We start from the raw sequence: 14,462 nt of genomic DNA, 5'->3' as shown, positions 1-14,462 counted from the left end.
AGATGGAACAAGAGGGAAATTTTTATGCACTTAAATTTTAAACCATGTGAGCATATTATCTAAAAAGTAACTAAATTTAAATATTTACATCATTAAAACTAAATAAAATCTAAAATCATACATCTGCATTGAAGACAATTAGGAAAATACTTGTGTAATATAAATTAACACATCAATATATCAGTCAGTTAATGCATTAATATTAACTTACAGATAAAATTATTAAACATGTAAATTAATTACATTCAATTTTTAAATTCATTATTATAAATTATTAATTTCAATATATTATGTTAATAGAAATTAAATTTGTAGTCAATCCCATTAACCCAAAATAATATCTTGACTTGTATTTATTGTCATTTAACAAATTGGGATCGTACTTTTTTATATCTCACTCTCCTGCCCTTAACATTGTGTCATAAACATGTAGCCATTTTCTTAAATATTCACTGAGGGCATGACTCAAATGATCACTTAGTATTCTATGGTGTGGATGTGCCATAATTTATTTGTTTTTTTGCTTGAAAATCTTCACTGTGGCTGCCTCTGAGGCAGGCCTGGCTCTTATCACTGGAAATACCCACCTGGTGATGGCTGAGAAAGGAAAGGCACCTTCCCACTGGAGAGTGGCAGTGAAACAATAAACCAGCAAATGGATAAAGTACCAGTGGTGTGAAGGCAGCAGATGAGGGTTTAAGAAGCAGAGGAACAGTGAGCATCAAGGAGGGTCTTCTCCTGTTGGGGACATTCAGGTTCTGTCTGGTCTTTGCTATTTCTAGTAAAAAGGAGGTAAGAGTGCTTGCATACACATCTTTGAGTGTATCTCTTAAGTATACCTTTAGGAAGAATGCCTACAAAAACACTCGTCAATGGACATGACCACTGATTGTCCAACTGGCTTCCAGATTCCTCCTCACTTCTATGAGGGCATCACAGAAGAACCCCAGTGTGGGGTGGCTCCTGAGCCCCTCCTCACTTTCCACACCAGTGTGAGCTTTAAATGCCTAGGTTGTCCACAGGGCCACTCTTGGAAGACATCCCCAGGGGGATACCGAAGAGGAGGAAGGCTAGTCCTCAGCATCTCCTACACCAGCCCTCTGGGACCTTGGTGTTTCCTGCCACATTGACTTATCCTGGTCAAGAGTCCACGCTGCCCCGTCCCTCTTCCCTTGGCCCTGGAGACTTTTCCAGTCCCTAGCACCTCCTACAGATTCCATAGGACATTACCACCTTGGCCCTCCAGGTGCCCTGGGCCCAAGGTAGATCTCAGTTGGTTGCTTCTCCCATCTTGCCCAGATTCTGTCTGAGGTGTCCCTCATGTCCCTGAGGAAGCAGTCCTTGGCTTGCCCAGAATGCATTTTCCACACTGCAGTGCCACCGTGAGTCCAAAGGGGACCACGTGGAGATGTGGCATTTAGGTTAGTTGAGGAACAACTTTCTAGCAGTAAGCACAGTCCAGAAAGTCTGGTCTAAGGGGACCTGTGCCTCCTGGGGAAAAGGCAGATTACAGCTTTGGAGCTGCAGTGCCCTTGACCTCTTCCTTCTGCACTCACTGCCACTGACAGTCCACCTTATCTTTCTCTGCTCCAGGGAAGACCTGGCCCTCCCGGTGCAGCGGGGCCCCAGGGAGAGAAGGTAAGCCAGCCTGGGGTGAGAAATGGTTCTGGGCTCTGCACAAACAGGTGTGTGAGCTGCCCACCTCAACAAATAAGGGCCCAAGGTGTGCGGTGGGGTGGACGGGGGGAGGCTAGAGTTCTAGAAATAAAGTGAAGACAAAGGTGGTGAGTTGTGTGTCAGGAACTCAGCTAGCAAGAAATTGCTGGTTATTGTATTTAATTTTTTTTATACTTTTAGGAATAAAAATCCATTTAAAAACCAAGAAAGCCTCCTATTATATAATGTCCAGACATATTAAAATATTATGCTGCTTAAATTGCTTTTTGGACTAAGACAGGCTATAAATAAATACCAAAAGAAACTTTAAAAAATCCTTTCCCTATCCTCCTTTTCTCCTTCTTTCTCCTCTGCAACACTTAAAAACTGTTTTTTTTTAAGTCAGAATAATAATCCTAAAAATGTACTAGGTCTTTCATAAACAAATTAAAGTTTGTATCTCATCATATTGGTCATCTGTTTTAGAACATTTTCTCCACAAGGCTTAAGTCCATAAATTTGCTGCTCAGAATTTCTGTATCTCAATTGAAAGAACTGCATGTAAAAATTCTTTGCAAATTGTGAAGTGCAATGGAAATGTGTGTGAAGATAATACCCTTCCTGAGCGCTCAGGGTCCAGAGGGAGACTAAGATGGGGTGATATATTCTGCATTGTAGCAGGAGGGGTGATGAGGTATAGCCCTGCGTTTGAGTGCAAGAGAATGATTTTCTTCTAGATTCTTCGGCAGATCCTTAGGAAAGGCATCAGACGTGGGGTTGGAGAATAGCCGGGGAGAGCCAAGGGGTGCAGGAGGAATGCAGATGAACCAGGGGGAGTGCGACTTCTCATATCCTCACTGCAGAGCTCACTGAGGGTCCCTGCCTGCCGCACACCAGTTCCCAGCATACGCCAGAAAGAAAGGACAAGGGAAATGCTATTCTCACTCTTTATAGAAGCATCCAGGGTGTATGTTATAAATAAATAAATAGAACTACAGGCTGACAAAACCTCGGCTTAGGCATGGCGGCTGGAGAACGTTGATGTCTTCCCAAACTGCTCACTGGGGCTTCGACTCTAGCTGAGTTAATTATTCTCTCTCCTTCCGAGTATTTTTAGAGTTGAGATTTACATTGTTATATTTTCCCGGTGTCAGGATTTTAATATATTCTTGCAGTTCCTTGACAGGGGATGCAATTTCCTAAAATAAGTATTTATTCCAAGTTACTAAGAGGGAAGGATCTCTGAAGTTTGGATCTAGGTGACAACTCTTTCCTGCTACTGCCTGTGTGTGTGTGTGTGTGTGTGTGTGTGTTTATTATAAACTGCAACCTTCCCCTTCATTTATGGATGTTTTTTGGACCCTCCTGTTTGGGAAATAGCTGAGTTATCCTTGCTCATTATGATGAATGCAGCAGAAGTGGGAAGACAAGGTCAAGGGCGATGGTACGATTTGGAGCATTCCTTGGAATAATCAAGAAATCAGTGATGCTCGGGTGATAAGATGCCTCTCAGCTCATTGTGAGAGAGCATCATTGAGACAAATCTTAGATGTTTTACAACTTGAGAAAGTATCTGAACCATAGAGCTGGTCTTTCTAAAGCCCCTCACTTTACAGATGAGAGAATAGAACCCAGAAAACTAGAGTGTCTTGTTCAAGACCCCACAGTGGCTACAGACAGAGACCTGTAGATCTGCCTGCCCATACAGTGACATACCACAGGCCGCAAAGTCAGGAGCTGCACCATGTTAAGAGATTTACTGGATTGACTTCATGGTTGTATCAGCTATTTATTGCTGTGTAACAAATGATCCTGAACCTTAGAAGTGTAAAACAACAATCAAGTGGTCTCATCTAGTTTCTGAGGGCCAGGAATCTAGGGACAGCCTGGCTGAGTTGTTCTGGCTCAAGGTCTTTCATGAGGTTATAGTGAAGCTGTAGCCAGGGTATGGGTATCTTATCCGAAGAATGCACTTCCAAGTTCACTCAGGTGATCTTTGGCATGCCTTGGTTCCTTGGTGTCATGTTGGCCAGAGCTTTACTTCCTTACTGCATGGGCCAGTCCATAGTGCTGCTCACAAAAGTGGAAATGGCTTACCCTAGAGTGAGTAGTGAGTGATCTGGGGTCAGGCGGTGGGGGCAGCCCAAAATGGAAGCCACAGTCATTTTTATGACTTTATCTTGGAAGCCACACACCATCGCTTCTGCTGGATGCTCTTAGTCACAGAGACTAACACTGGTACAGTGTGAAAGGTCCCTATACCAGGGTTGAATACCAGGAGGCAGGGCCACTGAGGACCATCTTGGAGGCTGACTACCACAGTGGCTAAAGTTGATCATTGCAAAAATGCATCATCCACAGAGTGGAAAGAAAACGATTCTAGGACAGACTGTTGGTTCCGTTACTTTCTAGCTTTTTGACCTTGAACAAATGACTAAACATCTCTGTGCCTCAGTGTTCTCATCTCTAAGATTGGAAAGATAGTACTGGAGGGGAAAAGATTTAATCCATGTCATATCCTTAGAACAAGGCCTGGCAGCTAGAAAGTCTCCAGTATCTATTAATTATATGTATACAATTATTATGTATAAACTATAGGATCTTAGTTTTCCAGAATAATGATTTAATATGTCAGACATATCTCATATTCTGTAAAATTACCTGTGAAAATGAGAAAATGCATTGATTAACCAATTTCACAACTATCATTGAAAATTCACTTTTTGTGATGTAAAAATAATAATGGTGATAAATACAACAAAAACAATAAAAGTAAATGTGATAGTGAAGCATAGTGTAAATAAAAAAAGAAAGACCAGTTATGAACTTCAAAATATTCCTCATTCAGCCACATGTAACTCTCTCTCTCATTCTCTCTCTCATTTATAGATAAATTTGTATATAAATATATTTATATATATTTAAGATAGCCACACAAAAAAACTACAGTATAGTTCACAATGTCTTCTAACAATCATATATTACCAAAATACTAATAAGATTGAGTATAGGGAAAAATAATTCTGCTTAGGGAAGTTGGAGAATCCCCATGGAGAAATGGAGAAGAGATACCTGGGCTGGGTTCTGAGTGCATGGAGATGGTCATGTGTATGTGTCATGGAAGTGTCTGTTATAGAATGGTAAAAAATGCATGTGTGAGTGTGTGTGTGTATGTGATAGTGCCATGAGAGAAAAAACTAGAATGGAAAGATGTTTTTGGGGTAGGACTTGATTATTATATGTGAGAAACAAAGTAAAGAAAATTGACACTTTTTTGTGTGTGTGAGGAAGATTGGCCCTCAGCTAACATCTGTGCCACAATCTTCCTCTATTTTGTATGTGGGACGCTGCCACAATATGGCTAGATGAGTTGTGTGTGTGTCCACACCTGGGATATGAATCCATGAACCCTGGGCCGCTGAAGCAGAGTATGTGAACTTAATTGCCACACCACCAGGCCAGCCCTGAAAATTAGCACTTATTATTATAACTCTATACCTTCCACTCAATTTTGCTGTGCAGCTAAAGCCGCTTTAAAAAAATTGTCTATTGAAGAAACATTATTAATTGAGATTTTAGAAAAACACTTGAAGTTACGTAAACGGAAGTGAGTTTTTCAATTCTTGGGCAGCAGAGGGGATGGTGGAGTTGTGATTATATCAGTTTTGCTGTCAGAGGAAACTCGTCATGTCCATATAATAGAACCTCAGATGCAGTGGAGGATGACAGATGTGCCTTGAGTCATTCATTCTTACTCAGAACCTAATAGATACTTTCATATTTATTCAGCGACTCATTCATTTTTTGCCAACTTATTCAAGAGTAGTTTTTGAATGCTTCCCGTGCTCTCTGACCTAGCCTATAGGGAAAAAGAAAAGCTATGTCCTCAAGCCATATGTGCGGACATTGGCTACAAGTAGTGTCCTCGTTTTAGCTATAGGACACTAGAGGAATAGCAGTGAAGATTTTTCTATTGCCCCAGTAAACAGATGTGTCCTATGCAGCGCCAAGATGTAGCTCACACCCTAGGAAATCTGATCCAGCTGCAGCCATCACGACCCAGGTGAACTGGAGGTAATGAAGAAGGAGACACAGAACAAGTCTTCTGTATACCATGACGTGTTGAAAATGGATGGAGATCATCACAGCATTTGTGTTAGTTATTTACTTGATACGTATTTATTGAACACTGACCACGTGCTGCACCATGGATTTGGTACAAGAGATGAGCCATAAGGTATAATTGCCGCTCTTGCTGTGCCTAACACAGTGCCTGGTACAAGCAGATGCTCACTGAATAGTGGGCCAAGGGCTGCTCTCGAGCAGAAAATGGTTGTGAAACCATCAACTAAATGTAGGTACTGGGCTGGATGTGCCAAGAGAGGAAACAAGGTTCCTATGATCTTGATGCAGAGGTAAGAATTAGATGCAGAAAATTGGAGGCTATCACAAGAAGGGAGAAAGACCAGGCACAATGACAACGTGTGAGGGAACACAGAGGAGGAAGTGGTCCCATGGACTTGCATGAGGAAGCAAAGACCTCAAAGGGATGGGGAACAGCAGAAGAAGGTGGCAGAAAGTACCCTCTGCTGAAATGTTTGTCATTTCTGTGCAGGGTGATGTGGGGCCTGCAGGACCTCCTGGTGTACCAGGCTCTGTGGTAAGTGGTACAGTCATCAGTAGCTGGAATCATGGACTCATGCACTGATACAGTTGGGTAGTTGGAAGAGTCCTTGCCTCTAACAATGAGGTAGAACTTTTCTGATGACACAAGCTGGATACAAGGCTTTCAAACTAAAAATGATAAAATCAGAGAAACGTCAGAAATTGCTGCATTATGGCATGCTCTGTGAATACGCTTAAGGGAACCAAGAGAGGTTGACTATTGAGAAAATGCCGCCACCCTTGCTGACACCTGATTTATCTTTCAGGTGCAGAGAGAAGGCCTGAAGGGTGAGCAGGTAAGGGAAATGTGGGTCCTCCCATAGTGGGGCTTTAGAGGGTAGCAGAAATGGAAATCCCCCAGCCATGGGGTTGAAACTGCTTCTTAAGCTCAGATGGAGCCTTTCAGAGATGTGTCAAGTTGACTTTCTGCCAGCAGTACAAATGCCCACCTCACCCCAGTATATCTAGGCCCCTGTTGGGAACTCTGGAAGTAAACTCTGAGTCAGCAAAGGGTCACGGGTGGTGGGGGCCCCAGACATATGCAAGGGGGAGTCATGGCTAATGTGTGTTTGCTTTGTGTTGCCAGGGAGCTCCAGGACCACGAGGTCACCAGGGTCCACCTGGGCCCCCAGGAGCTCCAGTAAGTCATCCCTCCCCAGCCCAGGGTCTACTTTGAACACCTCCAGGTCTGGAAAATAATAGCCATTCTTGTTACTGGGCACTGCGTTATCTCAGAAACTCATCCCATCACCCTGAGTGATAGGTGGTGGGGTTGACACCATCCTGCACAGGAGGAGACTGAGCCTTGAAGAGGGTAATTATTGGCCACAGATAATGCAGTTACTGAGTGTGGAACTGGAACTGAAGCCCAGGCAGCCTGCCGTCACAGCCCCCAGTCCCAAGCGGGCCATTATGGGGATTTCTGGTGCTCAGTCTGGTGGTTCAGTTTCCTTTCAGATAAAACGGAATATATTGGACACTTCAGTGCCTATCAAGTCATTTCCAGTGCAGGTTTTCTTTTCCCTTAGTTTTGATTGATACTGACTTTGCAGTGGCTCGGAACACTTCAACCTCTGGTTTCTCCCTCTGTTAAGAATTTAATGATGTGTAAATAACCATTTTTGAAGAGGCGATTTGAAGGCACTCTGTGATCATTTTGTGATGTGAGTTCAGATATTAAGGCTAACAATAAGACTACAGTAAATCCCATGGGTCAGTGATTTAACCATGTTCCTCCTGGAAACATGGTGTTGCATCTTTTAAGTTATTGTACTTTATTGAAGGAAATAAGGCAACTCTTATTTTGGAACGTCCATAAATCAGATTTATGTTAAGCCATCAGGGACTATTCCTCATTAGGATAAATTGTATGTTTTTTGCTGGGGTAAAACTAGAAGAAAATTAGAAGATGCTTAATTCCAGTATAATTAGAACAATTTCATATCAGAGAGTTTGGGTCAGAAAAGCTATCTTCTGCCACTATAACAGTCTTGTTTAACTTCTCTAAGGCTCAGTTTCTAGAGCTCTCCACCGTTATTATAACTGTTGCGAGATTTAAGTAGATAACGCAGGTAATGCAGGATGCTCTCAATATTTGGTTCTGTATGCATATATATTTCAGATCCATAATTGATAAGTACTAATGTCTATACTATAGTATATTTTTATATGCAAATATATGCATATTAAGTTTGCAAGGGTGAGATGTTATTTTTCTTCCTTTACTGATTAAGACGTGTACAGAGATATTGAGTGTATTACACAAAGTCACACAACTATTAAGAAGCAAATCTGAACTTTGAGCCCAGACCCGTCTGACTGTCAAGCCCATGCGCTTTTCACCCCTGAGTGCACAGTGCAACGATACTTCCTCTGAGATGTGCAAAGGAGAATTACTTTACTTCATGGCTCCCACTAAGGCATAAGACACTAACAATGTCTAGCCTTGCTTAATCGTGAGGCAGCCTTCTTGAGCTCTCGCTCTGGGATCTAGGATGAAATAATGGGTAGTACTCCTCATTTATGCAAATTTTGTTGTGATAAATGAAGGAAGGAGATAAGGAAGAAACCTCAAACATTTGTAGCCACCTACTTTATATCAAGCAAAATATTAAGGCTGGAGATTAAGGGATGAAAACACATGGACTGATGTCATAGTTTAATGAAGGAATAATGAATAAAAAGAAATAAGTGTGAGTAAACACTTATTGTCTAGATGATTAATGAGAATTCCCTGCATGTGTTATTCCTGCGGACCATTGTGTACAACCCTCAACCTTACAGTCCGGTGGAGCTGTCCAGGGTTCTGAAGATGTCCAACAGGCTAGATGCTCTTGATAGAATGGGATTTAGTGCAATACTCAGTGTTGGTGATGAGATTCTCTTGGAAGGAGTTAAACCCAACAGTCTACCTAAAGACCTTGTTAAAAGAGGGGAAGAGTGATGAGAGACCAGGACTGTAAAGATTCTTAAGGCCAGGGCCAATATCTCTCCCATCTCCAAATCCACAACGTTTATCACATGGTGGGAACTTAACATGCTTGTAGAGGAGTGGCCCCACCACACATATTCAAGAGGGACATTAAAGTGGGATATGATTGCAGTGTGAGCTCATAAAGAGCAATAAGACCATGGAACATGCTTGGGGTTAGAAGCCAGAATATCTGGTTTCATGTTCCAGTTCTTCCACCAAGTAGCTTTGTCTCTTTGATAACAATACTTAACCTCTCTGATCCTCTTTTGCTTCATGCTTTTCTTAGAAATCATCTTCATTATCATCAACTCCTACATAAATGTGCTCTTAAGGTTAAATGAGTTAATGTATAAAGCAGTGCTCTATAAAACCTTATTAAGTCAGTACCAATATCAATTACCATTTCTGTCTTTTTTGAATCGCCAGCAGCACCTAGCCCAGGGCCTTCTGCAGAGCAATTGTTCCCTAAATATTCATTGGATTGAATCGAATTGAGAAGCTGGCTTCAGCGACTTCTGTTGAGAATGGAAAATTTTGAGTTTGTGTTTAGCCATCCCAGAGAGAGGAAAATGTATCTCATTCTCTAAAATGGAAACAGAGTGCAGCATTCTGCATCCAAATGCTGGAGTTGTCTAGGAGGCATGCATCTTTCATCCTTTCCCCAAGATGAAACTGGCTCTGGTGGTTTTATCAGTGTCTGGTAGAGCATAATGAAGAAGGGCCAGCTGGGGAGATCAAATGCCAGGTGTTTCTTGATGCTTAAAGAAATCTCACTTCTGCAGGGACTTCCCTCTCTGTGTACCCTGAGCTCAACAGAATAATCTTTGTGAGGAAGAGAGATTTAAACCTTTAATTACTGTAGTTTGTCCATTCATGTATTCATTTCCATGGTGTTATTAAGAGAAAACACGTTGGGTTTGAATACAGTTCCATCAATTATGCAAAATTTGGCAAGAGTAGCTATTTGTATGATAATAATATTTATTGAAGCTGAGGAAATTAAAGTGCTGAGAGGGAGTTTTTGGCTGAAATTCACCCAGAAAGTTGGAGTTGAGTCACAGCTAGAGCCAAGGGTTTCATTTGCCCACTCACATTCTGGGCCTTATTCCGGGTGCCATCATTTGGGTATAAATCAGGATGCTGTCAGGAGGTCCAGAGGCTGTGTCAGGGCTTTTGTGTCCATTATTAATGTGGTCATCACAGCCACTCAGCAGGCAGGTATATTCTCTTCTCTTCAGAGATAAGCTAACTGAGGCTCAAGGATGTCAAGTGTCTTGTCTGAGGTCATGCCGCAGATCCATGGTGGGGATTAAAGGGCAGGATTTGAATCAGGTCAGTATGACCTCTTCCTGCATCAGTGTTCCATGCTTAATTGAAACTGATCTTTCCTAGACAATTTCACTTATTTATCCAGACTATCATATTTTGCATATCACTGTTGACCAAGAGTCGGATAACCCAAGCCAGTCCTTGCTGAGCTAGCAAGATACAGGGGAAATAGCACTGGGTTTAGAGCTGAAGACACTTGGGTTCCAGACACTTCTTTTGTGTGTGCTTTATGCAAAGCACTAGCAGAAGGCACTTGATCCTTACTGTGTTCGTCTTTAAAATGTGAATGATGTTTCCTACATCTTGATTGTTAAATGTACTTAATTAAATCATATAGGTGCACATGTTTTAAGTGTGGTAGATTTGAGGGAATAAGATGGTTTTTCCTTCCTGGCCTCCCAGTTTCCCCATTGAAATGGGATGCTATTTTCCTACCCAATGAGAGTGAGAGAGCAAAGTATAATCTGTGGTGTTGAACCCTGTATTTAATATTGTCTCTTTTTTCTCCTTTCTCCCCCTCCTAAAGGGTCCAACGGGTCCAGAAGGCAAGGAGGGACCTCCTGGTTTGCAAGGTCTCCGAGTAAGTAAACTATCTTTCCTTTCTAATGCCCTAACTCACCCACACTGGCCCCCATTTTAGCGACTCAAACAGAGGAGATGATGCCAGCCTCTTGAGCTTGAAATGAATTCTGGAAGCAGATTGAAGGGTTAGATTTAGTTCCTCAAACATAGTTGAGGGCCCCCTTGTGTCCAGCCTTGATTTGGGTCCTGGGGACATGGAGATGAGTCTGTTGTCTACCATGAGTCATGTATATAGAAACTCACACCCCTGTGTGATCAGAACCCCTGCAGAAGGAAGCCCAGTGCTGGCAGGACACAGAAAAGAGGCAACTGACCCAAGTTGGGGGGAAGCCAGGGCTTCTTGAAAGAGGTCATGTTTGAGCTAAGTTTTGAGGAAAGAATAAGAAAAAATAGGGACAAAAGGATAGAAATCTGTGAATAGGCTCTTAGCTACTTTAATCTAAGTATCCATATTATTGTTTAATATCATATTATCTCATGGTATTCCATTTAATTTAATTTAATTTAATTTAAATTAATTTAATTTAATTAAGCAGGTGTCTTCCTATCCAGACTGGGCATACCTTATGGGTTTTGATTCACCAGTAAGCACAACTTCTGAGACAGTATCACATGTTTTAAGATAGAGGGCTGTAGAAGCACACCTGGGTTAGGTGTCCTCCTTGGTACCCCCACAGTAGACTGGGACTGACCCTGAATTCTGCGTCCCCAGTTCTCAGCAGGGTGCCTGGCACAGAGTAGGGACTCAGCTCACATTTGCTGACCTCTAGTCCTTGAGCTTGTAGTATCTTTTACTAGTTCACATAGAGAACTGTCTAAGGGGCACAACTATCCAGAGATGGGTTGAGCTGCCCCTGGAGGTAATGAGCTCACTTTCCCTGGAAGTTTTAGTTCAGAGACCAGGTAACCACTGACAGATGAGTGGAAATGGGGGTGCTGCCTCAGTCCCATTTATGGCCTCTCTTAGCCTAGAGATTTTGTAGCTCAGTGAAGTGGAGGGTGTCATAGATTTGCCATGGATTCTCTCTATCTAAGGGGTTGGACCCACTTTCTGATCACACTTTACATCCTCAATCCTGAAATTGAGTGCCCTGCTTTTATGATTCAGCACAGCGTCCAGGCTGCCCTTACCCACCAGTGAGCTTCCTTCTTTGGTTTTCAAACACCTCTGCATCTTATAACCATCTGGAACCCTCAAGATTCTAACAGGAACTATTTTTTTTTTTTTTTTTTGGTGAGGAAGATTGGCCCTGAGCTAACATCTCTTGCCAATCTCCCTCTTTTTGCATGAAGAGGACTGTCGCTGAGCTAACATCTGTGCCAATCTTAAGAGGAACTTATTTTGAAGGCTTATTTTGAGACATGGAAAGATGTCATGAAGGAGGGCTATGTGGGACAGCGGGAAGTCACTTATCCCTCTAGGAGACCTTGGATATGTCGCCTCCCATTTGGCATCGCCAGCCCAGGCCTCAGTTTCCCTGTAAGTCAGATGGGTCCAAGCCAGGTTGCCTTCTCCTCTGTATAGCACAAGGATCCTGGATTTTGCAGCAAGGTGACCTGAGTTTGAAGCTCGACTCCTCTTCTCAGCAGCTGTGTGACTCTTCAAGTCACCTAGCCTCTTTAAGCCTGTTTACTTTGTGACAGTGGAAAGGCATCACCACTGGCTGAGTTATTGTGAGAAAAAGTGCCCAGTATGAGGCTTGGCCCTTGGTGAGCAGCAAGATGTGGCTGCTGTCCTGCTCTCATTCTCCCAACATGGTCACGCACAGTCTTAAGAGAAAACAGCAATCTTTGTACGTTGTCTAATTGATGTTTAGGTAGACCTTATTTCATCTTGCATTGAACTGCTGCAACTATTACTTTTCCTAATCTAGTATTAGATGGTGAGTGGAACTTTTCATACAGAGATGACTGTGAAGTTTTTTTTTTATTTGTCTACGTCTTTATCTAATTGGCTCTTATTAATGGGAGGACAGGAAATTTCTTGCTTGGAGCTTGCTTCTCAAGGCCCACACTTCCTCTGCCACGAGTTCTTGGCACCCCGAGAAGTGTTTGTGTGTCCCCCAGGGATGGCTGTTGTCATCCCCAGAAACACCTTTTACCCCTAAGATTAATGCCAGCCACCCGTGCAGTCAGGGCTGGGCCTGGTCCAACCTTAACACTGGCCACGGGCCTTGGGAATTGGACAAATGTGCCAAGACTGGAGATGTGAGGAGTAAAACAAGGGGACCCAGAGAAGCAACCAGGTGGAGGGGAGGGGAAGGAGTGGTATTTATTGAACTTGTGAGCTCCAAGTGGGTACCAGACCTCACAACAGTGCACAAATGAAGGGCAGGCCTGCTCCCATCCCTGCCCCATCTCTTCTCCCCTTTCTTTCCTTCCACAAATTCATCCATTCAGCAAGTATTTCTTCAGTGTCTACTAGGGCTGTTATCTCTAAAAGATAAGGAATCTTAAACAAAACCATAAGGCCATCATCCCACCCAAATCTATGAAAAAGTTTAATTATGCATTCATTCTGTGTTCAACATTTCCCTGTCTCATCATTTCTGTTGTCGTCAGGTCAATGCAGGCTTTGGGGTCCAGAAATTGTCGGCCCAGCTATGTTCTAAACGCATCCATCTGGCCACTGTGTTGAGAAGAGACTTCAGAGAAGGAGACTGGTTAGAAAATGACTACAGTGATCAAAAGAGAAAGGGTGGTGGCCCTGACCAGGGCAGGGGACGGGGAGGAGCACTCATCCTGGGCCAGGCAGTGGGGACACCGAGAGAAAGGCAGAGCTGAGGCCCCGGAAGACCCAGTGTCAGGCAGAGGAGCATGAGTCAGGAGTCACAAGTTAGGGCGACGAGAGTAACAGAGGGCCCCTCCCTTTTCCTTCCTCCTCTAGTCAGGGGAGGACCGTGACCAGGTATGTCTTTGGGGGCCCCTGGCCCTCCAATAGTCATGGATGAGTCTCTGATTCAGACTGTGTTCCATGCCATAGATGTGGCTAGGTCAGTGGCTGCACCTGTGGAGAAGCAGAGCAGAGACAAATTGTCTTGCTGTGGGCTCGGAAGCAGCTTCTGTTCAGTCAGCCTCTGGGGGAGTTGAGAAAACCCAAGGCGGAATGACTTATTCAAAAAATTGCATCTCTCCTTCCCTCACGGTGACCTGTCATTTCCTCCTCATCAGCTTCAATTGAAACATCACTCTGAAGAGCTCCTTAATGTCGCTGCACACGCTCAGGAGGTAAAAAGGGAAGAGCCGAGACAATGACAAGCCACAGGGACTTGGGAATTGAGAGGCTGAGAGTAAAATACAGGGTGGAGAAAGAGCCCTTTATTTTAGAGATTAACAACAGGCAGACAATGTAATGCCCGGCAAGGTAAACACGTTCATTTTGGACAAAGCTGGGATTTTTCCACAATGACACACTGAAAGAGGAGGATCGGGAGCCGGGCACCTTCTGTGCCATCCCGCAGAGCTGTGGGAGACGCACGCCCCCTGCTGGAGGATGTTAGGCAGCCATTGCTAGGCTGGGCTCCCACCTTGGACGTGAGGTGTTAGAAGGTCCTGCGTTTCTCTTTCCAAGGTTCTAACTTCCTCCTGTTTTCTGAGCCAGGCATTAGGGAGAGATTGATGGGGGAGCACTCTCACTTAGCTGGAGTGGACAGTTCTTCAGTTGCACCTGAACCCAGAATGTTCCAGAAGTAGAACCAACCCAGCTCAATGCCACTGAGGCACTTGGACACTGAAAAGCTTCCAGGAGGCTAATTTT

At 43.4% G+C, this 14,462-nt stretch overlaps 1 protein-coding gene across 2 annotated transcripts in view; it reads left to right on the top strand.

Moving 5' to 3' along the window:
* COL22A1 (collagen type XXII alpha 1 chain) overlaps positions 1-14,462 on the top strand; it is a 293,252-nt gene that overhangs the window by 133,814 nt on the left and 144,976 nt on the right. For both annotated transcript variants that reach the window (XM_070631019.1, XM_070631018.1), the window contains 5 exons: positions 1,594-1,638; positions 6,272-6,316; positions 6,588-6,617; positions 6,908-6,961; positions 10,650-10,703. In XM_070631019.1, coding sequence (XP_070487120.1) covers positions 1,594-1,638; positions 6,272-6,316; positions 6,588-6,617; positions 6,908-6,961; positions 10,650-10,703 — 228 coding nt within the window. The remainder of the gene's footprint in view (positions 1-1,593; positions 1,639-6,271; positions 6,317-6,587; positions 6,618-6,907; positions 6,962-10,649; positions 10,704-14,462) is intronic.

Source organism: Equus przewalskii, chromosome 8 (genome assembly GCF_037783145.1).
Source record: "Equus przewalskii isolate Varuska chromosome 8, EquPr2, whole genome shotgun sequence".
Taxonomy (NCBI): Eukaryota; Metazoa; Chordata; class Mammalia; order Perissodactyla; family Equidae; genus Equus; species Equus przewalskii.
The sequence above is the reverse complement of the archived record's forward strand: the minus strand, read 5'-3'. Positions and strand labels throughout refer to the sequence as shown.